The 24960-nt window shown below is 38.7% G+C and overlaps 2 protein-coding genes across 3 annotated transcripts in view; both read left to right on the top strand.

Annotated features, from left to right (window-relative positions):
• mgat3b (beta-1,4-mannosyl-glycoprotein 4-beta-N-acetylglucosaminyltransferase b) overlaps positions 1–17269 on the top strand; it is a 29205-nt gene extending 11936 nt beyond the window's left edge. For both annotated transcript variants that reach the window (XM_079882998.1, XM_079882999.1), the window contains exons 2-3: positions 10922–11228; positions 14275–17269. In XM_079882998.1, the coding sequence (XP_079739124.1) occupies positions 10923–11228; positions 14275–15690 (1722 nt within the window). In that variant the 5' untranslated portion in view covers position 10922 and the 3' untranslated portion in view covers positions 15691–17269. The remainder of the gene's footprint in view (positions 1–10921; positions 11229–14274) is intronic.
• The window catches only part of atf4a (activating transcription factor 4a), a 265767-nt gene that overhangs the window by 95688 nt on the left and 145119 nt on the right, over positions 1–24960 (top strand). The window lies entirely within an intron of this gene.

Here is a 24960-nt window from a genome sequence, read left to right as displayed (position 1 = left end):
GAACGGGGGAAGAGGTGTAGATTAGGATGATTCTGAGGGGAGACTTGCATCTTCAAATGTCCAGTTCTTCCAGTCTTGCACTCATATATAAGTAAATGCTGTGGTTGGGTGAGTATTTGGGTTGGGCGGATTCTGTGGTTTAAAGTGTTTGTTTTATATTTTGCATACTGTGAAAATGTGGATTAAACAGACCTTGAACTGTAAACAAACATAAACTGTCTAATCAGACCATGTGTTATACAGCCAATGACAGAAGCTGACGAGCAGGTGTGTGTGTGTGTGTGTGTGTGTGTGTGTGTGTGTGTGTGTGTGTGTGTGTGTGTGTGTGTGTGTGTGTGTGTGTGTGTGTGTGTGAGAGAGTTGATGATGACACCAGTTATCATCCTCCTGCCCGGAAACCACCTGAATCTACCAGAACAAACCACAAATCACATGAACCAGTTGTTCGAGTTGTTACCGTGTGAAGTGAGGAAAGTCTCACAGTGAATGTGTGTGTGTGTGTGTGTGTGTGTGTGTAGGAGCTCGATTGTGTTAAATCCAATTTGGCTGCCGATTGTTGTTCTTTTTATTCCTCTCGTCTTCCCACAATAATGCACCGGTTTATTTGTGTCTCGCGAACCCCGCAGTGTGTGCATGTGATGTCATCCTGCGTCAGAAGCCTGATCGTCCAATCATATCGCTCGGTTCCTCTCATTAACTCAGTTAGCTGGTTATTTAACAGACTACAGCCTCTTCTTGTCTCTAGTTTATTGGCTCTGCAGTCGAGTAAGTGTCCTGACGAGAGTTTCTCTGTAATCATCAGTTCATGTTTCACAGGACACACACTTGCACTAGTACACACACACACAGATGTGAATGCTTGTCCAATGCCATCCTGATGAATGTTCTTCACATGCACTCTTGTGTTGGTGTGACGGTACAAATGATGCATTTCACAACACAACTACACGCGATCAACACGCAGTGTAGACAGAAACAGGTTCATACCAGGTGCTTAAAATGCTTGAATTTGACTTTGAAATGTAAGTCCTGGAAAACCCCTGAAAACACATATTTATTAAAAAGGTTCTTGAAAACCGCTTGAATTATTGAAAGACAATATATGTGAAATTAGTGTTAATTTTATCGATAAAACAATCTTTTCACAGATACATTTTACACAAGTATTTGTGTAAAATGTAGCTTGTGGACTAACACACATTATCAGTATCACACTTAAAGGGATAGTTCAGCCAAAAATGAAAATTAGCCCATGATTTACTCGCCCTCAAGTCATCCTAGGTGTATATGACATTCTTCTTTCAGACGAACACAATCAGAGTTATATTACAAAATGTCCTGGCTCTTCATCATAAAATCCATCATGTCCATCATAAAAGTGCATCTAAAGTGCATCCATCCATCATAAAAGTGCATCTATCCATCATAAAAGTGCATCTATCCATCATAAAAGTGCATCTCTCCATCATAAGTGCATCTATCCATCATAAAAGTGCATTTATCCATGATAAAAGTGCATCTGTCCATCATAAAAGTGCATCTATCCATCATAAAAGTGCATCTATCCATGATAAAAGACAATATATGTGAAATTAGTGTTAATTTTATCGATAAAACAATATTTTCACACATAATGAAGCTGCAGTCCGTCTGATATAGATATAAAGCCATTTCGCATGGCTATGAGTGTGATATTGCTCATAAATATCAGAGTATATGATACAGCTTTCATTCTTCAGATCAATCATATATTCATGGGGGAAAAAAGCAGTTTGAAAAAGGAAAGCGATATCTTTATCATTTAGATATATTTGAATCCTTTCAGTGGTTAAAGTTTCCACAGTCATTGCATCCGCTGCACTTTATCTGTACCATTTTGTTTTATTAGTTTATTTTTATATATCTATTTACCTTTTTTAGAATTTGAAAGATAATAAAGGTATTGTTTGATAAGTGCGATCTCTGATTGGAAATCCTTGAAAACCAAAAAAGTAGTGCTTGAAAAGTCCTTGAATTTTATTTTACAATTTCTGTACGAACCTGCAGAAATCTCACATCCTCCCAGAGCAAATAAATATGTTCTAAGAACGTTTTGCTAACATCTTATAAAACATTATTTCTAAATGTTCTCTGATCGTTCAAAACGTCCAGTTTTTTTTAAATGTTTTAAAAGCTTTTAAATGTTTCTTGGTTATATGATCGTTAAGTGAACATTCTGTTTTATCATTCTTCAAACATTATGGAATGTTCTCTGAACGTTCCGAAACAAGTCGTTACATTTAAAAAACGTTACATGAACGTCCAACTGAAACATTCCATGAACGATGTATAAATGATGTTTTTTGTGCTAACGTTTTGAGAACATTATTAAAGACCACATGACTTTTAACAAATGTTTTATGAACGTTACTGGAAGTATGTTTGTATATCTTCACAAAACCATGGCATAATGTGAGCTAACACAAGCTCTCGAGCTCGAACAGCATCCTCAGTGTCCCTGATGCCCGGCGTCGATGGGAACAATCGCAGTGACCGTTCTCATGGGGTGTTCTGTTACTATCACTGATGATCTGGAAGGTCAGAAACACTGAGGAGCTTCTGTTCTTCAGCTGATCTGAAACGCTGGAGAGAAACACGTCCATCTAATCATGATCGCTGAGCACTTTCAATCACAACCACATTCTGCGTTCCGGCAACGGAAATGCCACAAAATGGGAGAGCATTTTCACATTTAGCTCCAAAACTCTGGAATAGTCTTCCTGATACTGTTCGTTGCTCAGACTCGCTCTCCCAGTTTAAAACTAGATTAAAGACGCATCTCTTCAGCCAGGCATTCATATAATACTTTTAATCTTACAGTTAAATCCGGTCTCTAGTTCATAAACGCCAGAGGAGAACTGGCCCCCGACTGAGCCCGGGTTCTCCCAAGGTTTTTTTTTTCTCCATTAGGTCCTGATGGAGTTTTTCGGTTCCTTGCCACTGTTGCCTTTGGCTTGCTCAGTTGGGGATATTTGGGGATATTAATCAATCAACGATACTATTGATCAGCATTACCAAACGTTGTTTTCCACTAGAAACAAACATTGATGTATTATTTTAATTTAATACTGTGAAGCTGCTTTGATACAATCTGTATTGTGAAAAGCGCTATATAAATAAACTTGACTTGACTTGACAAAATGCAGGCTTATGTTTATGCAGCAAACTCAAGACGTCGCAGGAGGCGTTCTGAAATCAGATGCTTCACATATATTGTGATATAATTCCCAAATATATTGGTCCATTATTTCCCGATATGTAACAGAATGCAGTGGTAGAAATTTCTGCAGGAGCTTATTAAAATGATCAATATCATACTGCATCTGGGCATTTTAGTGTTGTTGTTTTTGTCAATTTCATTATTAGGTGATGTGTCATTATTGTAATACAGTACTATTGCAGATATTAACCCTTGTGCATCAATTAAAAAAGTTACTATAGGTCCTTACTAGTGGACAAAAATGTCTTAAAAAATGTGAAGCTTGGGAGCAGAGACTTAAGTTCGGTCAGGTTAAGATTGGCAAATTATTGTTGAACTAGATGTACCGCATGGCGGTACAAAATATGACCGCCGCTCAGGCCTGCACTGGCTTTCCACAAAAATAAATGACGTGGAGCAATTTGGCTGTATTGCATGTTTATGTATATACCTAAAAAAAGTAGTAGTATGTGCATGTCTGTCTGTGTGTGTGTGTGTACTGTATGTGTGTGTGTTTGTGTATGTGTGTGTCTGTGTGTCTGTGTGTCTGTGCGTGTATGTATGCGTGCGTACATGTGTGTGCGCGTGTGTGTTTGTGTGTGTGTGTCTGTGCATGTGGATTTGTATGTTTGTGTATGGGTGTGTGTCTGTGCGTGTGGATGTCAGTGTGTGTGCATGCTTGCGTTTGTTTGTATTCCTGCATGTGTGTGTGTGACAGTTAGGGTTGCCAACTTCAGAAAAGGAAAATGCGGGACAATCGTGGTTATTTATAGGAAAACGAGGGACACTCAAAATATTTGTACTGTATCACACAGTGTACGTCATTTCAGTGTCTGCAGTTAAGTTTGTGTTTAAAAGGTTATCAGACATAAACACATTTGTATTGCTTAACCTATTTATGTATTTAATTCTAAAAATAATTTTAATGTCATACATGAAAAAAGTCACATTACAAACAAACAAACCATAGTTCAAAATAACAGCATTTATCTAAAATAGAAAGCTTTTTTAACATTATACACTAGGCTTACAGTTCAAAAGTTTGGGGTTAGTAAGATTATTTTTTGGGAAAAAAAATAAAGAAAGTAATTGCCTACTTTTATTCAGCAAGGATGCATTACATTAATCAAAAGTGACAGTTAAGATAATGTTACAAAAGCTTTCTATGTACTTTCTAAAAGCTTTAAAACATTAATAATAATCAGAAATGTTTTTTGAGCATATTATTCCCTCAGGTAGATTACATGTTTTCTTGTGTGGCTGGATGTTCTTGCGTGGCTGGATGTTAGACTCATGAACAATAATCACTATGTTTGCATTCGCCAAAATTGATTAGCCGAAATCAAAACGTGGACAGTGAAAGGAAATTACCGTTAGCGCGAGACGAGTCCGGCTTGAAGCGGAAGTGACCAGACGGCAGAGGATGTTCGCAAATCAAACAATGATTTGTCTCAAAACAGTGATTAAAAAAAGCTGTGATTGGATGATGACAGGTGTCGGTGATCATTCTCAAGTGTCGTGGTCAGCACTGCTGCTGTTGCTGTTGTATCAGTCAGTGGTTTATCAGCTTGTCAAAAAACGGGACACAGGAGGTCACGCACGGGACAAATAAATTAGGCCCAAAATACGGGACGTCCCGCCTAATTCGGGACAGTTGGCAACCTTAGTGACAGTATCATCCTAAACCAGCAACCCAACACCACCATCTACAGGCCGATGAGTGTACAGTCACTAAATGTGCACATAAATGAATTTATTTTATACCCCCCCATGGATGAAATTCTACGAAACTTAGCATACCCCCAGAGGATGTCAAGTTAATCATACACATGAAATATGGTGCAGTTCTGAACATCTCAACTGAAGATAGGGGCGATTAAAGCAGAATAATATTGCATTTTCATTTTTTATGGGAAGGGGTGCAAATCACAAATGAGTGATTATGGGCTAGGTTGATGTGGGCCCTTAAGACCAACATACCATAAAAATTTCTTCATCCTCGGTGCCACGGTTCAGGTAGTTATTTAGGAAAAACTGCATTTTTTGGGTTTGGGGGGGCCCAACGCGGGGGGGGAGTGGCCCCCGGGGACCAAACGAAATTTTTCCGTAAAAGTCTAGTGGGGCTACATGCCCACCAAATTTCATGTTCCCCGGTGTTTCGGTGTCCCTGGTATCGTTGATGAAAAATTCAGTAGATGACGGGAAAAAAAAAGAAAAAAAAACTTTGACAATCCCTATATGACCACTTTCGCTAGCTATGCGAGCGGCGGTCATAATAAAAGGTGAAACCAAAAAAAAAAGTTATGGAGGTTTAGGTTTATGAAAATGATTCATGAACATCATGCAACAAGTCATGTTCCAAATTTCAAGTTGATATCTCAAAACATTAGCTTTCAGTGAGATTTTGTTTGGGCGCAGTTCCACATTTTCCCCATTAGATGCAGCAAAACTCCACTGGGACACAGTGGTTGGATTTGGGATTTGCAGTAGAGTTTCTCTCTCTCAAATATTACAAGCACACACACATACAACAATTATTTTATTACACACATACAAACCACACTCTGACATCCATACCAACACACACACACAATTATAGCTGTTTAATTTATAGCGAGTATTTGCTTTATTGGCCAAACCTGAGAAAATCGCACCACCTGGTAAAAAAAATTGTCAAAATTTAAATGTTTAAGCCTTGCCAACAGAATGAAAGTATATTAACAAAGATTGCATCAGTTTATAGTTAAACAGCCCTGGGATTACAAATTGCCGTTTTAATGGGTTTCAATAGGGGACATTTTTGTCCTTAAGATCTTGAGTGGAACTATTTTGTGTTACTAGTGCAAAATAGATTTATTAAAGGAAATGGGGGTGAAATAGTAAAATTCCAATAAAAATACAAACCTGTGCCAAAATGTATGCAGTTTGAGATATCAACCTAAATTTTGAAACGCAACTTGTTCAGATTTTTGACTTTGATTTTTTTGCAGTTTTATAGTCGCCCAGGTTTTAAAAATATATATTTTATATAAAATATGAATAATAATTTTTTTTTACATTGTACATTTCCATAAACTCAAACTTATATAACTTTTTTTCTGTTTCACTTTCTACAAAAATCTGCCAAATGTCTTCTTTAAAACAAGACCTATTGTATGTCTATACTCCAAAGCATTCTTTAATTACAACCATTTAAGTTCGAAATGTGCATTTTCATGTCTACTCAAAAAAAAGGGGGGTGACAGTTAACAGGTTAAAGGAAATGGGGGTGAAATAGTAAAATTCCAATAAAAATACTAACCTGTGCCAAAATGTATGCAGTTGGCAATAACACACGGAAAATAATCAAAACAACTAAACTGAAAAAGACAAAAATGTCCATAAGGTCACTCAAGGGTTAAAAATATTGTCAAATGCACAGAGAACTTAAAAGTATTTGTGTAAAATGAAGCTTGTGGACTAACACACATTATCAGTATCACACTTAAAGGGATAGTTCAGCCAAAAATGAAAATTAGCCCATGATTTACTCGCCCTCAAGTCATCCTAGGTGTATATGACATTCTTCTTTCAGACGAACACAATCAGAGTTATATTACAAAATGTCCTGGCTCTTCATCATAAAATCCATCATGTCCATCATAAAAGTGCATCTATTCATGATAAAAGTACATCTATCCATCATAAAAGTGCAGCTATTCATGATAAAAGTGCATCCATCCATCATAAAAGTGTATCCATCCATCATAAAAGTGCATCTATCCATCATAAAAGTGCAGCTATTCATGATAAAAGTGCATCTATCCATCATAAAAGTGCATTTATCCATGATAAAAGTGCATCTATCATCATAAAAGTGCATTTATTCATGATAAAAGTGCATCTATCCATCATAAAAGTGCATCTATCCATGATAAAAGTGCATTTATCCATCATAAAAGTGCATCTATCCATCATAAAAGTGCATCTATTCATGATAAAAGTGCATCTATCCATCATAAAAGTGCATCTATCCATCATAAAAGTGCATTTATCCATGATAAAAGTGCATCTATCATCATAAAAGTGCATCTATCCATGATAAAAGTGCATTTATCCATCATAAAAGTGCATCTATCCATCATAAAAGTGCATTTATCCATCATAAAAGTGCATCTATCCATCATAAAAGTGCATCTATTCATGATAAAAGTGCATCTATCCATCATAAAAGTGCATCTATCCATCATAAAAGTGCATTTATCCATGATAAAAGTTCATCTATCCATCATAAAAGTGCATCTATCCATGATAAAAGTGCATTTATCCATCATAAAAGTGCATCTATCCATCATAAAAGTGCATTTATCCATGATAAAAGTGCATCTATCCATCATAAAAGTGCATCTATTCATGATAAAAGTGCATCTATCCATCATAAAAGTGCATCTATTCATCATAAAAGTGCATTTATCCATGATAAAAGTGCATCTATCATCATAAAAGTGCATCTATCCATCATAAAAGTGCATCTATTCATCATAAAAGTGCATTTATCCATGATAAAAGTGCATCTATCATCATAAAAGTGCATCTATCCATCATAAAAGTGCATCTATTCATCATAAAAGTGCATTTATCCATGATAAAAGTGCATCTATCATCATAAAAGTGCATCTATCCATCATAAAAGTGCATCTATCCATCATAAAAGTGCAGCTATTCATGATAAAAGTGCATCTATCCATCATAAAAGTGCATTTATCCATGATAAAAGTGCATCTATCATCATAAAAGTGCATTTATTCATGATAAAAGTGCATCTATCCATCATAAAAGTGCATCTATCCATGATAAAAGTGCATTTATCCATCATAAAAGTGCATCTATCCATCATAAAAGTGCATCTATTCATGATAAAAGTGCATCTATCCATCATAAAAGTGCATCTATCCATCATAAAAGTGCATTTATCCATGATAAAAGTGCATCTATCATCATAAAAGTGCATCTATCCATGATAAAAGTGCATTTATCCATCATAAAAGTGCATCTATCCATCATAAAAGTGCATTTATCCATCATAAAAGTGCATCTATCCATCATAAAAGTGCATCTATTCATGATAAAAGTGCATCTATCCATCATAAAAGTGCATCTATCCATCATAAAAGTGCATTTATCCATGATAAAAGTTCATCTATCCATCATAAAAGTGCATCTATCCATGATAAAAGTGCATTTATCCATCATAAAAGTGCATCTATCCATCATAAAAGTGCATTTATCCATGATAAAAGTGCATCTATCCATCATAAAAGTGCATCTATTCATGATAAAAGTGCATCTATCCATCATAAAAGTGCATCTATTCATCATAAAAGTGCATTTATCCATGATAAAAGTGCATCTATCATAGTGGTTCGCAACGGGGGCGGTACCGCCCCCCAGGGGGCGTTCAGAGAACAACGGGGGGCGTTGGAAGCAAGATTTTTGAAAGGGGGGCATTCAGGTGTTAATGGGGGGCGTTCACGAGTTTAAATATATAACGCAAATTTTTGTTCATTTACTTTTGTTCATTTTTAAGCATTTAGTAATTTAGTTGTAATAAACACTTTAAGTGGGCTATTTAAAAAGTGTTAGGACTATGTTTTTGTTAAATTATGTTGTAAAACATATGCGCAGAGTGTGATATCATATTGTGTGTGCACGCGCGTCTATGGTGCGCGTAAAAGAATACCTCAGCAGCGCTCAAAAAAAAAAAAAAAACCTTCCTCCGCACCCGCTCTACTCCTGACCGCAAGTCCACCGTCAGTGTTGTAGTAGGCACTAGGCAGGTTTTTTTGTGTTCATTATTGCATTACGATTGAAAGCAGTATCAATAATGTCAAAAATACGATGTGCAGTCAAGTTCGGGTGTGTGTATGCTGTGAGTGTTCTCACCAATACGCTTGTTGTGATTCGCGGAGTTTTGACGAGTTGTATTTTGACGACTTGATATTATTTCTTATTCAAAAGTTTAGAATGTCTAACATTCTAAAATCTTCCAGTTTAATGCAACATGTAGCCTATCGTTACTTTTGCAACGATTCTATTGTTTTTCCAGTCATAGACCAGCGCTCAAGCACTGACTACAATCCAGCGCTGAGAAGAATCAGCATTCACGAGCTCAAAAATGCATTTCGCGCTGACAACAATCTAGTGGTGCCTAGAATCACGCAGCGGAGGAATGGAAAGTTGACAAGCCATTAAAAAGTATTGACTTAAGAAACACTTACATTTTTTTCAAATATTTTCAATAAATCATGTTCCCATTCACTCTGACGACGAATTTTAAAATTAATTAAACTAAATTCTATTTATAAGGTAAAACTTTTACATTTTTAGGCATCAACTAATTCCAATCCCTAATGCCAAAATGTTTTCTTTGTTCACCAAGTAATTTACTGGTCAGGCATTATTGTTAACTCGCAAGACAGTACGGAGAAAATGACAATTTGATGGATAATTTAAATATATTCTGCAATCACATTTTGGTAATGTATTCATTCCGCCATCACATCTGAGCGCGAAACGCTTGGGTATAGTTTCAAGATATAAAAATAATTAATACAATAATAATTTAATTGTTCATATGTGTTTAATCTTGTTAGAAGATTTTTTTTTACAGATTATGAACACAAATTAATCACGACAAACCAAATTAATTGTAATTACCATTGATGACAACAACCAAGGTATTTTAGGCCTACTAATTCTAACATAATTTTTCATGAAAAATCAAGATTGTATTTTTTTTTTTTTTGAAAGTAAGGTTAATGTAAGCAGCTTCTTGCAATACTCTCCTAAATGCGTAATAAAACCTAAGTGCAAACATTACCACTTTAATGACTGTCCTTTATTTTTCAGTGCATTTGTTTTACAATATATGGCTATTACTGTCATGGGATTAATATTATGACTATTATTATGTAGTAGTGTAATGTAGACAGACACAACTAAAAGAGGTTTGAATTTTTCTTTAATTTGCATAGTGAATATGGGTTGGCGCTTTTAATTTTGAACTGTCAAAGTGCACCAGATTGATGAATTAAACATTAAAATGCACAAAATTTTCTTACGGGGGGGCATGCCCCCCAACCCCCCTAGAAGGCCTGAGGTCCACCCACCACAGATTTACCAAAAATCATGTGAGAAAAACTTGTATTGCTATGCCAATGCAGTTTATAGATTGTTTTTTGGATTAATCACTGTGGAGTATAGTTCCATTGTATTAATAAAATTCAATTTTGCACTTATTTCATCTGTTAACTCTCATTCATTCCTGGTCGCTCATTAGTTTGGGGGTGGGGGGCGTTCAGGGACCTGGATATTGGATAAGGGGGCGCTGGCCCAAAAAAGGTTGAGAACCACTGATCTATCATGATAAAAGTGCATTATGATGGATAGATGCTCTTTTATGGACTTCAAAACAGAAACGGCCATTCACTGCCATTATAAAGTTTGTTAGAGCCAGGACATTTTTTAATATAACTCAGATTGTGTTCGTCTGAAAGAAGAATGTCATATACACCTAGGATGACTTGAGGGCGAGTAAATCATGGGCTAATTTTCATTTTTGGCTGAGCTATCCCTTTAATATGAGTGTGTAAGATTGTTCGGCTAGAGTCTCTGAGCTCTGTTTCTCTCTCTCCTGTTTCTCAGGATGAAAATGAGACGTCACAGGGTTTTCTTGATTTGCACAGTCGGACTGTGTGTCATTTCCTTCCTGCATTACTACAAGGCTCTCCACTACGTGTCCCTGCTGAGGGAGCTGTCTGCACCCTACCCTAACATCAAGTCCTTCATCATGGTGACGGGTTTCTTCTGGAAGGAGGGCTCGACCCCGCTGGCGAGCGCGTCCCCTGAGGAAGGGCCTCGGGTCGGAGCGGTTCTGGAGCTCGACACCGGACAGGAGCCCGAAGCGCCACAGCCCTGGAAGAGACCTGAAGATCTGCAGCGCACTACTGAGGTACTGGGACTCTTCCTCTCTACAGAAACTTTCTATCTTAAAGGTGCAGTGTGTAATGTTTAGCGGAATCTAGTGGTGAGGTTTCGAATTGGACCCAGCAGAAGTTACAGTGGCCGACAGGAAGTGATGTCGTCGTCTGAGACAGCAGAGAGTAGTTAAGCAATAAGGTTTCTTTACAAAGATAAATTAAGAAATTAGGTTTACTTAATTATTCAGTAAAACGATATGTTTTTGCGAATATTATTGTTACTTGTTCATCATTCTGTCAGTATTTTATTCGCTGACTTTAGCTCGCTTCTTATCACGAAGAACAACATAGTGGGACTGGGACTGTTCTTCTGTAAAGTCGTGTCCTGCAACACTCCCCTGTCTGTCATAAGGGGCTTTCGAACTAATGGTTCCCTTAGGAACGTTTTCCTGGTTGCATTGGCACCGCCAGTAGGAACTCTGAAGTGACGAAAGCCAGGCTTGTGGGACTTTACTGGGACTGATCTTCTGGACAGTCGTGCTCTGCAACACTGGTCAGTCGGACAGTAGTCCCGCCCCAAATCAAGGTTATAATCGTTAACGAAAACGAACGAAAAAACGAAAACTAGGTTGGAAAAAACATTGTCGTTAACTGAAATAAAAATAAAAACGAGACATTACAAAAAAACGATAACTAACTAAAACTGTAATGTGTGTTTGGCAAAACTAACTAAAATAAAATACAATTATAGAGTAAATGTCCTTAGTTTTCGTCTTTGTCAAGGTCTTTAATTTTTTAACGCTATTTAAAACACGCAGCGTATTCGTTCATCTGCATTTCCTTTCCCTGCTCTCCCTCCGTCTATCTGTCACTCATGCGTCTCTCACATGTGTGCGCGCGCACACACACACACACACACACACACACACACAGCCCCTCCCCTCCGTGCACACCACGTCTCCATGAGAACGAGTGTTCGTTCGACGTTGAAAGCAAGTTCGCGAAAGGTTAGTATCTCTATCTCGTGAACACCTTTACACAATCACACATTAAAAAGTGGTATAAAAATATTTTAAATTCTGAATATAATTTTGTCAGTGTGTTAATGTCGACCCGAGAAGCGATTGCGCCTTAGTTAACTAGTCGCAAGTTTGAGGTAAAATGCACTGTTTGGTTGTGGTTGTCGATGTCAAAACACTATATAAGCATTCAAATATTAAATAATGTTATGTCATTTTTTTACTTTTACACTGAATGTTTGCTGCTTCAATCCAGATGAGTAGGCTTTTGACTGTATAGGGTAAATTTAGTATAGGGTGTGAAAATTGTACAGCTGTGGTATTTGTATAGACCAGAAAACTAAAACTAACACTAAAACTAATAAAAACTAAACTAAAACTAAGCATTTTCAAAAAATAAAAACTAAACTAAACTAGCAAACCCACTTTATAAACTAATTAAAACTAAACTGAATTTGAAAACAAAAAGTCAAAACGAAATAAAAATAAAAACTAATGAAAAATGCAAAACTATAATAACCCTGCCCCAAACTCGTGTGATTGGCTGAGTCAGAAGTTGACATGTCCACAGATCCACTTATGAATGTCTACAGACAATGACATCGAACCAAAACTTGCAACAACTATGATGCATGCAGGGTATAATAATCAGGGTTTGAAACTGACCTGGAGATCTGCAGCGCAGGAGCTCCGGCACCACTGAGGCACTGGGGCTGTTCTTCTGTAGGGCGGGGACAATACATCGATGCATCGTGAATCGAGAAATGACTCTGGTTCGATTAAATTTTTTTCGATTCTCTCTTGAATCGATTCTGAGTGTATTTTTTAACATCAGATGGCACTGCGTACTCTAGAAACAGCCTTAATCTGCTGGCTTCCAATGCCTTACACACACACACCACTTGAACCTTCTATAAAATAATCATTCATAAAGTTCGAAAAGGTTGAAGCGAATTACAAGGGTGTTTGCAGTGGGATGTTCAAATTAATCTCACGTCATAAAAGCACAAGTACATTCTCAGACTCAGCCGAACGCACGAGCGCTCTTCTTCGAGAGCATTTGAGCGTGCAATTTAAAACTAGCCTATAGCGCCATCTGCTGTTAAAAACCAAGCTCACAATTGGAATCGATCCACAAATCGCAATGCATCGATATATTGTCCCAACCCCATTCTTCTGAAAGGTTGTGCCCTGCAACACTCCCCTTCTGTCATTGGTCAGTCGGACAGATAGTCCCGCCCCAAACTTATGTGATTGGTTGAGTCAGAAGTTGACATGTCAGGCTGCTTAAAACATCAACTTATGAATGTCTACGGACGATTCCCTCATGTCACGATTCGATACATATCGCGATACTGAACTCACGATACGATATTATTGCGATAATCCAAGACATATGATAAAAGGTTAACAAAAAAATGTACTGTTGATTTAAAATGCTAAATTTGGTTTTACATTGTGTGTGTAAATGAACAGGCTTGGATTTGCTGCTGAAACCCAAAGCACAGGACAATAGAGACACCAGAATAACAATATTCATGATTCTGAAGCTGAAAATACAGAATTATTTTAGAAGAATTATTCATGCTATCACTCTGTCACTGACTAGATATATTTAAAATAATGTAGGCCACTTTTTACTGGTACCATCAGACATTTGGCATTTTCAGGACTCACAATATTCCCCCATTGCATGATTCTACATTATATTCAACATTATATGTAAGTTTAATGTAGTACTGACATTAAATTATTTAATTTTGAGTGAATTATACACAATACAGATTGTCACTATCCACGATACATATTGAGGCATTTTTGTATTGCGATATATTGTGACACGAATTACGAATTACCTGAAAAACCACCTCATGCGAGCGCAAAAACTTTTTTGCTATATATGGGAGTTTGTGTAAAATTGACGTGTTTCCATTGGGCGTATTTTCAATTCGCAATTTCAATTTGCGCAATTTGAAGGGTAATGGAAACGTGGCAAGTGAAACTGTCCAGATTCTGCTGTCTGTGAGTCTTCTAATGGTGCTTGTTCTCCATTAATCAGGTCCATAAGAGAGGTTTGGTCGCCAGCATCCCGACCCACCAGAACCCCGACCCGCAGAGAGACGCTGCCGTGAGAGTCGCGGTGAACAAGTTTCATCCGCGTCACGCTTCGACTCCAGACCCGCTGGAGTCCCTGGGCGACCTTCACCGGCGCACACACACGCTCCAGGACGACCACACACCGTATTTCATCCGCACCAAAGCGGGAGCGCTGTGCTTTCGTCAGGGAACGGAGTCGGCGCTGGCGAAAGACGAGACGCTGAGAGCCAAACCTAGCATTGGTGGAATGAGCCAGCGGAGAATATTACAAAAACCTGACGAGTCAAAGACTCAAGCGAAATCAGTGGAAGAATCCGGTCTCGCTCGAGGGAGGCCGAAGCGCGGGAAGCGTCTGGTTAAGTGCGTGTGTCGACCGGGATGGCATGGATCTTACTGTGGCGTTCCCACAATGGTGTATCACTCAAATCTCCCCACGAAAGAGCGGCTGACGCCGCGCGAGACGCCACGACGCGTCATAAACGCCATTAACGTGAACCACGAGTTCGACCTGTTGCACGTGCGCTTCCGCGAGCTCATCCAAGCCGTGGATCTATTCCTCGTGTGCGAATCCAACTTCACGGCGTACGGAGAAAGGCGTCCGCTCAGATTCCTGCATTTGTTGCTCAACGGAACATACGATTATGTTCGCCACAAGATCCTCTTCGTTTTCCTGGATCATTTCCCGGACGGGGGTCGACAAGACGGATGGATCGCCGACGATTATCTGCGCACGTTTCTGACTCGCGACGGCATGGCTCGCATATCGGGTTTACGTCCCGATGACGTTTTTCTAATCAACGATGCTGATGAAATTCCGGCTCATGAAGGAGTTCTTTTCCTAAAGCTTTTCGATGGATGGACGGAGCCGTTTGCAATCCACATGAGGAAATCCCTGTATGGGTTTTTCTGGAAGCAACTCGGCTCGCTCGAGGTTGTGTCCGGGTGTACCATCGGCATGCTAAGGGATGTCTATGATAACGATGGGATTCGGCTTCGACGTAGGGAATACTACACCATGCCGGGATTTCGGAAGTATGAAAACGACACCGGACACATTTTGGTCCAGTGGTCAATCGGAAGTCCGTTTCATTTCGCAGGCTGGCACTGCTCCTGGTGTTTCACGCCAGAGGGAATTCACTTTAAACTCATTTCGGCCCAAAACGGGGATTTTCCTCGCTGGGGCGACTACGAGGACAAGCGGGATCTTAACTACATCCGGGATCTGATCCGAACGGGGGGTTGGTTTGACGGATCTGTGCAGGAATACCCGCCATCGGACCCTAAGGAACATATGTACGCCCCAAAATACATGTTTGATCATTACGATCACTACCGCTACTTGTTGGAGAATCCGTACGCCAGGCCGGGAGGTGCGTAGATAAGGATCAAATGTTTGGGAGAGAAGAGACTGCCGTCCTGTTACTCGTTCCTCTTCTCTGATTGGCTCTTAAGACCCTCCCCAAACCGTCCAATGGTTGAACGCTTCATGTGAACACAGGCCTTGCAGAGAACAACAAACCTTTCTGTTTTGGCCGATGTTTACCTGAGAGACTCTGTTCCTCCTGTGTTCATTGTACATTACTATGTGTGTGTGTGTGTGTGTATGAGAGCGAATGTGTGTGTGTGTGTGAGTGAATTTCATTGGTGCACAGACTTTCTCGCTTGCACTTCAGAATCGAAAAAAAGAAAACTCATTGCACAAATGCCACATTTTTGGGTTTGCTGACAGCTTGTAAATTCTTCCAAACTCCAAACTACTCAGAAAAAAAATATGTGTATCATTGTGAGCCTTTCTGAATGAGGTTGTAGACGAGAGAGAGAGAGAGAGAGAGAGAGAGAGAGAGAGAGAGAGAGAGAGACCATTAGAGAGAAACAGAGCTTTGTTTGAGCTCTGATGGAGCTGATATGTGAGATTTGCTCAGACAGAACACAAACGATCTTCCTGTTGCAGAAATCCTTGCGGAAAACATCCTAAAGCTGGAAAACAGGCTGTTTTCAACAAAAAAAAAATCATCAGCTATTAAGCCTGCGATAATGTGAATCATCCATGTGGTGCACAAGAAAGAGAAGACACCAGATAAAATAAGACAAACACAGTGGCTCTGTTACAGGCGAGTCTGCATGTTAAGGCATCAAGGACACAAAGGTGGTTTCAAATCATATGCTGCCTTCTAAGAAACCTACAGTCCAACCAAAAATCATTCAGACACCAGATATAATTTATGATTCGGACACTTTGAGCTGATCATGTTTTGCTGAAGTGTGTTTTCTTTAGTTGCTAATGCTCTTTTCACACACAGACTGAACACAATGAAGCATTGCTTGGTGATTGGTTGAGCTAAACTGGTATTATCTAATTGTGTAGTTAAATTTAACAGCTGACAGATATTCAACATAATTCATGTGTGAGACAGTCTAACAGAAGGACGGACAAAACCAGTCAAATATCAACTGAGTTCTGCTCATATTTTATTACCATTTTCTAAATTATAGCGAATAAACTGATAATGTGAGAAATGTTGAAGGAGTCTGAATAAATTTTGGTTGGATTGTACCTTTGGCCATATTCTACAAATCTTAATTTATCCTTTATAGAGAAGGCATGAGCCAAAATGCATTGCGACAACTGATTATAAATGCGATGTGTTCAAGACCAAAAAGCATTAAAAATAAACAGTTTCAATCCAATGTTTATTTTTATGCTTTTAATGAATTTCCCAGTGCACTCAATGTGCTTCTGGAACAGAGCCATGTAGTGTTTGGTGGTCTTGGCTCTCGAGTTTTAAATGAAAGTGAGAATGGGGAAACAGTTTCTTATGAAATCCTGTGCTGGAAATTCCCTGTTCTCAGTGCAGTGAAGCCATCTGATCGCATCCGAGATCTCTGGGGAATTACATTTACACAGCGGCACCAGAGATCTGAGGATCTGCAGAACATTCGATACGTTCTGGCATCATTTACGGCGTTTTATACTGGGGGTGTTAAAGTCAACATGAAATCAACAGTGACTCTCTTAACTGATGTTGCTGCTCTTATTGTGAATGATTCATTGTCATTATTTTGAAGAAATATAGATGACGTCAATCCCTCTTTTTTTATCAACCACCTTCATATAAAGACACATTGTCATAATCATTTGTTAACAAACAAATATTCATTACTTCAACAAGCTCATTGTTTCTGCCTTAAATTTTTACATCGTTTAAATTAATATATTTTTAGCTAACTCTGATTTTGTATACATTTCTGAAATACATAACTTAGAGTTTCCTCTGATAAAAGATCACTCTAAATTGTAATATGGACTCATGCATTTTCTGTAAAGCTGCTTTGAAACGATGTGGATTGTGAAAAGCGCTATACAAATAAATGTAAATTGAATTAAATTGAACATTATGAAGAAAATCGAGTCCCATCCGACATTTATTCTCATTGAATGTTCAGTCTCATTGCACAAAAAAAGAGTCGTTTCATGTTGACTTTAGGCTCCAAAATGGTTAGTCATTAATAAACTCTCCTAGACATACGATTAAAGTAGTAAAGGGAATCATTTCTGTGTCAGACACACGCTGCTAAAAACAGAGATAGGAACTCTTTGGGACATGGGGTTAAAATACTGCCACCAGTGAAATAAATATCACCAGAAGTCAAGGGTCATGAACTAACAAATGACTTCTCGCTAGTGGCTGTGAAACTATAATGACACACAGCCTAAAGATAGAACGAGCGATAGATGTCCTGAAGACATCACAGATCTCAGCAGAGAGACAGGTGCTCAATCTCAGTCCACATGCGTCTATGGGATCACACTGGGATTGCAGTGTGGCCGTGACCCCTCGTCTGTCCTCGAAATGTGAATTTAGCCTTCATGCGCGCAGTAAATGTGCTTGAGACGACCCAGCATGAGCTGCAAACCAATCCGCATGGAGGCTCCAAACCTGTGTCCAATCCGCTTGGACGCTCCAAATCTGTGTTCAATCCGCATAGACGCTCCAAATCTGTGTCCAATCCGAAATATGTGTCCAATCCGCATGGACGCTCAAAATCTGTGTCCAATCCGAAATATGTGTCCAATCCGCATGGACGCTCCAAATCTGTGTCCAATCCGAAATATGTGTCCAATCCGCATGGACGCTCCAAATCTGTGTCCAATCCGAAATCTGTGTCCAATCCGCATAGACGCTCCAAATCTGTGTTCAATCCGCATGGACGCTCCAAATCTGTGTCCAATCCGAAATCTGTGTCCAATCCGCATGGACGCTCCAAATCTGTCCAATCTGCATGGACGCTCCAAATCTGTGTCCAATCCGAAATCTGTGTCCAATCCGCATGGACGCTCCAAATCTGTCCAATCTGCATGGACGCTCCAAATCTGTGTCCAATCCGAAATCTGTGTCCAATCCGCTTGGACGCTCCAAATCTGTGTCCAATCCGAAATATGTGTCCAATCCGCATGGACGCTCCAAATCTGTGTTCAATCCGCATGGACGCTCCAAATCTGTGTCCAATCCGAAATCTGTGTCCAATCCGCATGGACGCTCCAAATCTGTCCAATCTGCATGGACGCTCCAAATCTGTGTCCAATCCGCATGGACGCTCCAAATCTGTGTCCAATCCGAAATATGTGTCCAATCCGCATGGACGCTCCAAATCTGTGTCCAATCCGAAATCTGTGTCCAATCCGCATAGACGCTCCAAATCTGTGTTCAATCCGCATGGACGCTCCAAATCTGTGTCCAATCCGAAATATGTGTCCAATCCGCATGGACGCTCCAAATCTGTGTCCAATCCGAAATCTGTGTCCAATCCGCATAGACGCTCCAAATCTGTGTTCAATCCGCATGGACGCTCCAAATCTGTGTCCAATCCGAAATCTGTGTCCAATCCGCATGGACGCTCCAAATCTGTCCAATCTGCATGGACGCTCCAAATCTGTGTCCAATCCGAAATCTGTGTCCAATCCGCATGGACGCTCCAAATCTGTCCAATCTGCATGGACGCTCCAAATCTGTGTCCAATCCGAAATCTGTGTCCAATCCGCTTGGACGCTCCAAATCTGTGTCCAATCCGAAATATGTGTCCAATCCGCATGGACGCTCCAAATCTGTGTTCAATCCGCATGGACGCTCCAAATCTGTGTCCAATCCGAAATCTGTGTCCAATCCGCATGGACGCTCCAAATCTCTGTCCAATCCACATGGGAATACATTCTAAATATTGTCCTCTAGTGATGCATTTGCATCAAATTCTTATCCTGAAACATGCGTGAACGGACTGGCTTCATTCAACCTGAATCTGTTCACATCTGCATATCGAGCAGCTTACATGAGCAGGAATATCTTTAATAATGGCCTTATGAATGATCTTATGTAACTCATATCTGGAGAATTATGTCTCTTACACTGCCGTTCAAAAGTTTTGGATCGGTACGATTTCTAATGTTTTTAAAAGAAGTCTCTTCTGCAATCCAAGGCTGCATTAATTTGATTAAAAATACAAACAAAACCATTAATATTGTGAAATATTATTACAATGTAATTCATCTGTTTTCTATGTGAATATATAGTCAAATGTAATTTATTCCTGTGATCAAAGCTGAATTTCATAAATGACACTTTACTATATATTCACATCAAAAACAGCTGATTTACATTACAATAATATTTCACAATACTAATGGTTTTGTTTGTATTTTTAATCAAATAAATGCAGCCTTGGATTGCAGAAGAGACTTCTTTTAAAAACATTAAAATCGTACCGATCCAAAACGTTTGACTGGTAGAGTGTGTCTTATGTCCGCCCACGACCGTCCGTTTAGTTCAGAGGAGCTTTTGATTTGCTCTGGTTTGAACTTGTGCGAGTGGCTCTGAGGGGATTTTGTCTCGAGTTTAATGATTGTTTTGCTCTGTTGAAACAAATGAAGGACGTTTTGAGGTGTTTGGCTGTTAATCAGGAACCACTTTCTCTCTCTCTCTCAGTTAACAAACATTCACTGTTTCGGACTTACTGTCATTTTTGTTTTGTGTTGTTTGCTGTTGTAAATGTTGTTGCTGTTTACATTATTTATCTAATTTATTACTATCCTGTTTCTGTGTACAAAAGGGAAGATCGATCGGTCTGTCAGAGAAACGTCTCTCTCCTCCATGTCATCCCTCCATCCCGTCCTCTCACATCATATTATTCATCTTAAACATGAAAGTCTGTCATTAACCCTCTTGGCTAGAAACACTTTACGCTAGTATGCAAACGCACATGCGCTTGTGCTATCGAACCGAAACGAATGTTTGTGCCATTTAACTGGAGCTACCTGTAAACATATTGACATTTTAACTTTACAGTTGCGATGAAACAGAAGTAGCGACAGATTGTTTCTTCTGTATTCTGATGTGCATCCGAGTGTAACAAAGTATTGAAAATTAAAAAATGTTGTGAGGGGACTTGTTTCTAGGATTTTGAGAAGTGGGCGTGGCTATCAAAAGTGTATGCAGATGAGCAGGGGCGGAGTTTAAGACTTAAACACCAGAAGTCTGAAGTTCCAGCTATGACATTTTGATTATTATTATTCTAGGTCAAATATTTTTTTAAATGAAACATTCACAATAAGATCATTTAGAAAATACAGTGAATTTTCCTTTTATGCTGACTAACGGCTGGAATGCACTACTCAACTTTAAAAATCGTAACTTTTTAAAAAACACTGCATCATAATACACTTGCCGACTTTATATGCTGGATGTAATGGATGGAGCTTGACCTAATTAAGTTTAGGGGTAGGGTGTGGCTAGACCTTCAAGCTCCACCCATTAAATCCACAGAGGAGGAGCTGGACATCAAGCTCCGCTCATTGGCTTTGCAGTGTGTGACAAATGGAAACAATTTCTTCGAAAATCCGCTCAAAATATAAAACATGTCTGTGTCCAACATACACTTCCAGAAATCGGTCAAATCCCACCAATTTTGCACCTGATGTGATATTGAAATTGCACATTATCAGTAGAACTTTCCACTCCTATCTGCGATTTTACTAAGCATCTGCACGCTAATTTGCACTTTTTAGTAAATTCTGTCCCTAAATCTGAACTGGTGTCAACTGCTGCCTTCACATGCTATTGGAATTATCGTACATTCAAGTTTCCTAGTTAAAAATTTGACATGAACACCCTCTCAAGTCATATTTACTACTGGGAAGCTCTGGGATAGTTTTGATACCCAAGTTCCCGAGTTGGGAGGCCATAAACTTTAAGCATGTCCGAGGGAAGAACGATTGCTGCTGTTACTGGTGTTCTTTATTAGTTCCCCACCCCCCCCACACAACCTTGTTTTGCCATTAAAGTAGTGCATATCTACATCTATGAATAATCATTTGAAACATGAAAATAACCTGTATTTGAACGAAATTCGAGAATTCTGATAACACGGTGAATATTTAACGTTGTCAATGAATGGGATGCTAAATATCATTTTGGCTATAGGCTAATAAGATTTCCTCAATAACATTTTATTTTTTCATTTTTTTTTTATTTTTCATTTTATTTCCCAATCATTTTATTCATTTTCAAATAGGCAAGAACAAGCATACAAATCGGGACGAAAATATAGAAAAATGTTGAGGAAAGAGAAAACTGACGCAGAAAAAGCCGTTTGCACTAATGAGAAGAACACGCATGCGCAATAAATTGATGTCCGACCTTTCGTTCGCATACTGGCGTAGAGTTTGTTTCGGGTTATTATCTTGCTTTTGTCTTGTGAATCACCTGTGAACGGTGTCGTTTCATGCATCAGGGAGCTTTGCTTGCAGCTCAAAGGAAACATGTTTATAACACAGGACAGGATTAATAACGGAATGGAATATGTGTGTGAGAGTCAAACGCGCAACAAACACACACGTTATCCTTCAGGAAATAATAGTTAACGTCCTGTGTCAAACTGTTCATATCTGCACTGCATTTTATCATTTCGAAAGCGTAACTTATTCAGTGTGTTATATATTAAAGGATTTTTGTTTCTTTGTTTATATTTTCGGGTGAAGTTAATATTTCTCATCTTGATGTGTAATCTTGTATAAGATCCTCATATATGACATAAAGATCAGTCTATCATGTTTGACATTATTATTGATGCACTGTTTTCCTCTAACTAAACCAGTTTGATCTCTCCTGTGATCTACGTGCTGCAGTGTGATCACTCTCCGCCAATCACCTCCACCCTTCTCTCTCTCCGCCAATCACGTCCACTCTTCTCTCTCTCTCCGCCAATCACGACCACTGTTTTTTCACTCTCGTCCAATCACGTTCTCTGTGCGTGTGTGGGAGAGTTTTCATGCTGGTTCATAGATGGAACGACTAATTAAACCATAGTCAGATGAACAACGTAAAAGAGTGAAAGTGTCTGAAAAGAAGAGCATAACACTCTTATGCACTGGTAAGGAGCAGCGTGTACATTAAATGAGTTTATACAATCCTTTTGTTTTGTGTATATGAATGGCTATATGTTAACCTTGAATAAAAATAACAAATTCTATGACAAAAACTATAATAAATTAATTTGAAAACCAGTTTGTGGACATATTTCCATTGCTTTGTCTCATCAACAGTTCAGAAATCTTCATTTGTGTTCTTCACTAGTGACCTCAGTGCACACTAGAGGGCAGTGTGTGCTCAGGAACTGAGCCAGTGTTGCCAAGTCCGCGGTTTTCCCGCCTAATCCCTGTTTCCACGGGTTATTTTTGTAAATCTGCGGGTTAAAGCTATTTCTCATTAGCATTTGGGCTAGTTTTGTTGTGTAGACCTGGCGACCCTGAACTGATCCCAACTACAGACAAGAGTACAGGAGATTCCTCTGAGGAAAGAGTACATGAAACAACCGCTAATGAAGAGGTAAATAGACAGTTATTGAGGGATGTCGATGGTCAGTTGCTTGTGTTTCTGTTTATCATAATCAAATCTTTAATGAGCTATAAATTAATTTAGTGTAGGTTTACAGTGACGACTGTTTTATTGATTGTTGGTAATAAGGGTAAAATCAATCTAACAGTTGTTTCTGGTGATGTTATTATTGTCCCTCTCTGAGAATGGCCTGATGAAGGATAGAGAGAAAGAAATGAGTGAAATGAGAAAATAATGTTCTGATGTATGTGATGTGATTCTGTGTCTTGTTAACAATGGTTTGCACAGACAGTTGTCATTCACACCAAAGAATCTATAACGATAACTATAAACAACTATTAAGTGTAATCCCATTCCCTTACATACTTTTTCAGGGGAAACATAATTAAATGACAAAAATTATTTACTTTAATGCATTACACCCAATACTAGTCACTGCGACGCTAAGAAGGCTGTCCCAAAAAGCTTGTTCGAAAGCTCCTACAAATGCGCCCTTCTTTTCCTGGGACGCGAAGGATAGAACAGAAGATAGAACAGAAGTATATCCCAAGATTCACGCCGGTGACGACTGGATTTTATTTTTATTTTTAGAGAGAAAATGCTGGATTACACTTTTAAATGTAAGTATTGTTGGGTTTCAACTTACTTGAATATAGATGATACAAATATTTTATTTATTTTTTACTTAATATGCAATTATAGTTTATACTTTTTTATGTACATAAATGGCCTGATTAGAACAATTTTAGAATGAGTTTTAAAGTCCCCCTGTAGTCAATAATTGTATCACTTAAAACTCATCTTTGATCATCAGAATGATATATTTAAAACGTTTTTTCCTTGAAAAAATTTTTCATGTCTTAAAATATCTTGAATGTAACTCGACACCCTTGCCTCATTTGGTATGCGCGGTTGTATGAATATGCAAATGAGCCCCGCCTCCACTCACTCACTCAGCTCAGAGATCCACTGGTTGACGATCACATGTTGATCTGATTGGTTACAAGGTAGTTTGTGACGTCAGAAACACCAGCGATTTCAAAGTGTGTTTTTGAGACTGTCTTTGGTTCACTGCAGTTTTAAGGAGGAAATACTCAGCAATGCTGTCGACTTATGAATTTACACATGCTTTGTCTTAAAGCGTATTAAAAACACCACATAGACACATAAACAACATTAAAAGCTGGATTTTCACCACAGGACTTTAAAACTATAGTTTGACGTCCGTTAGTTATTGTCCTTGGTGTAAGTGGGCCATAAGCTGCGTTGACGCCATGTTGTAATTATCGTAATTACAAGATTTCAACTTGTAAAAAGCATTCATGTCCTCGTATGGCGTGAACGCAGCAATAATTCACAAGTATTTGGGTCAACGGACTGAACTAAATAAAAAAAAACAAGATGTCTGAGCAGTTGAGTATTTTGTTGCTGAATTTAATAGAAACATTATAAACATACACATCAGAATATAGACATAGTTGTTTTCCCCTGCAGAAAGTGCACGCGTCACCAGTTTAGCACCAGTTTATGGAGACAACATCAGAGAAACCTTGAAAAGGCCATTTTAGGCACCTAATGAACATGAGAAACGAAATACAAAACGTCCCAGTTTCATGACATCAGTCCAATGATGGACTTTATTTCCCAGAAACTTAATCTCAGATGGACAGAATCTGTCCTTCACGGGGAAATCAGTAAAATCTGGAAATTGTCAAACTATTTGTGGATTCTGAACTGAGATCAAATTCACTAATCACAACGCT

The sequence above is a fragment of the Squalius cephalus genome, assembly GCF_949319135.1.
Source record: "Squalius cephalus genome assembly, chromosome: 10".
NCBI lineage: Eukaryota > Metazoa > Chordata > Actinopteri > Cypriniformes > Leuciscidae > Squalius > Squalius cephalus.
Note: the sequence above shows the minus strand (reverse complement) of the source record. Positions and strands in the feature narration are given on the sequence as shown.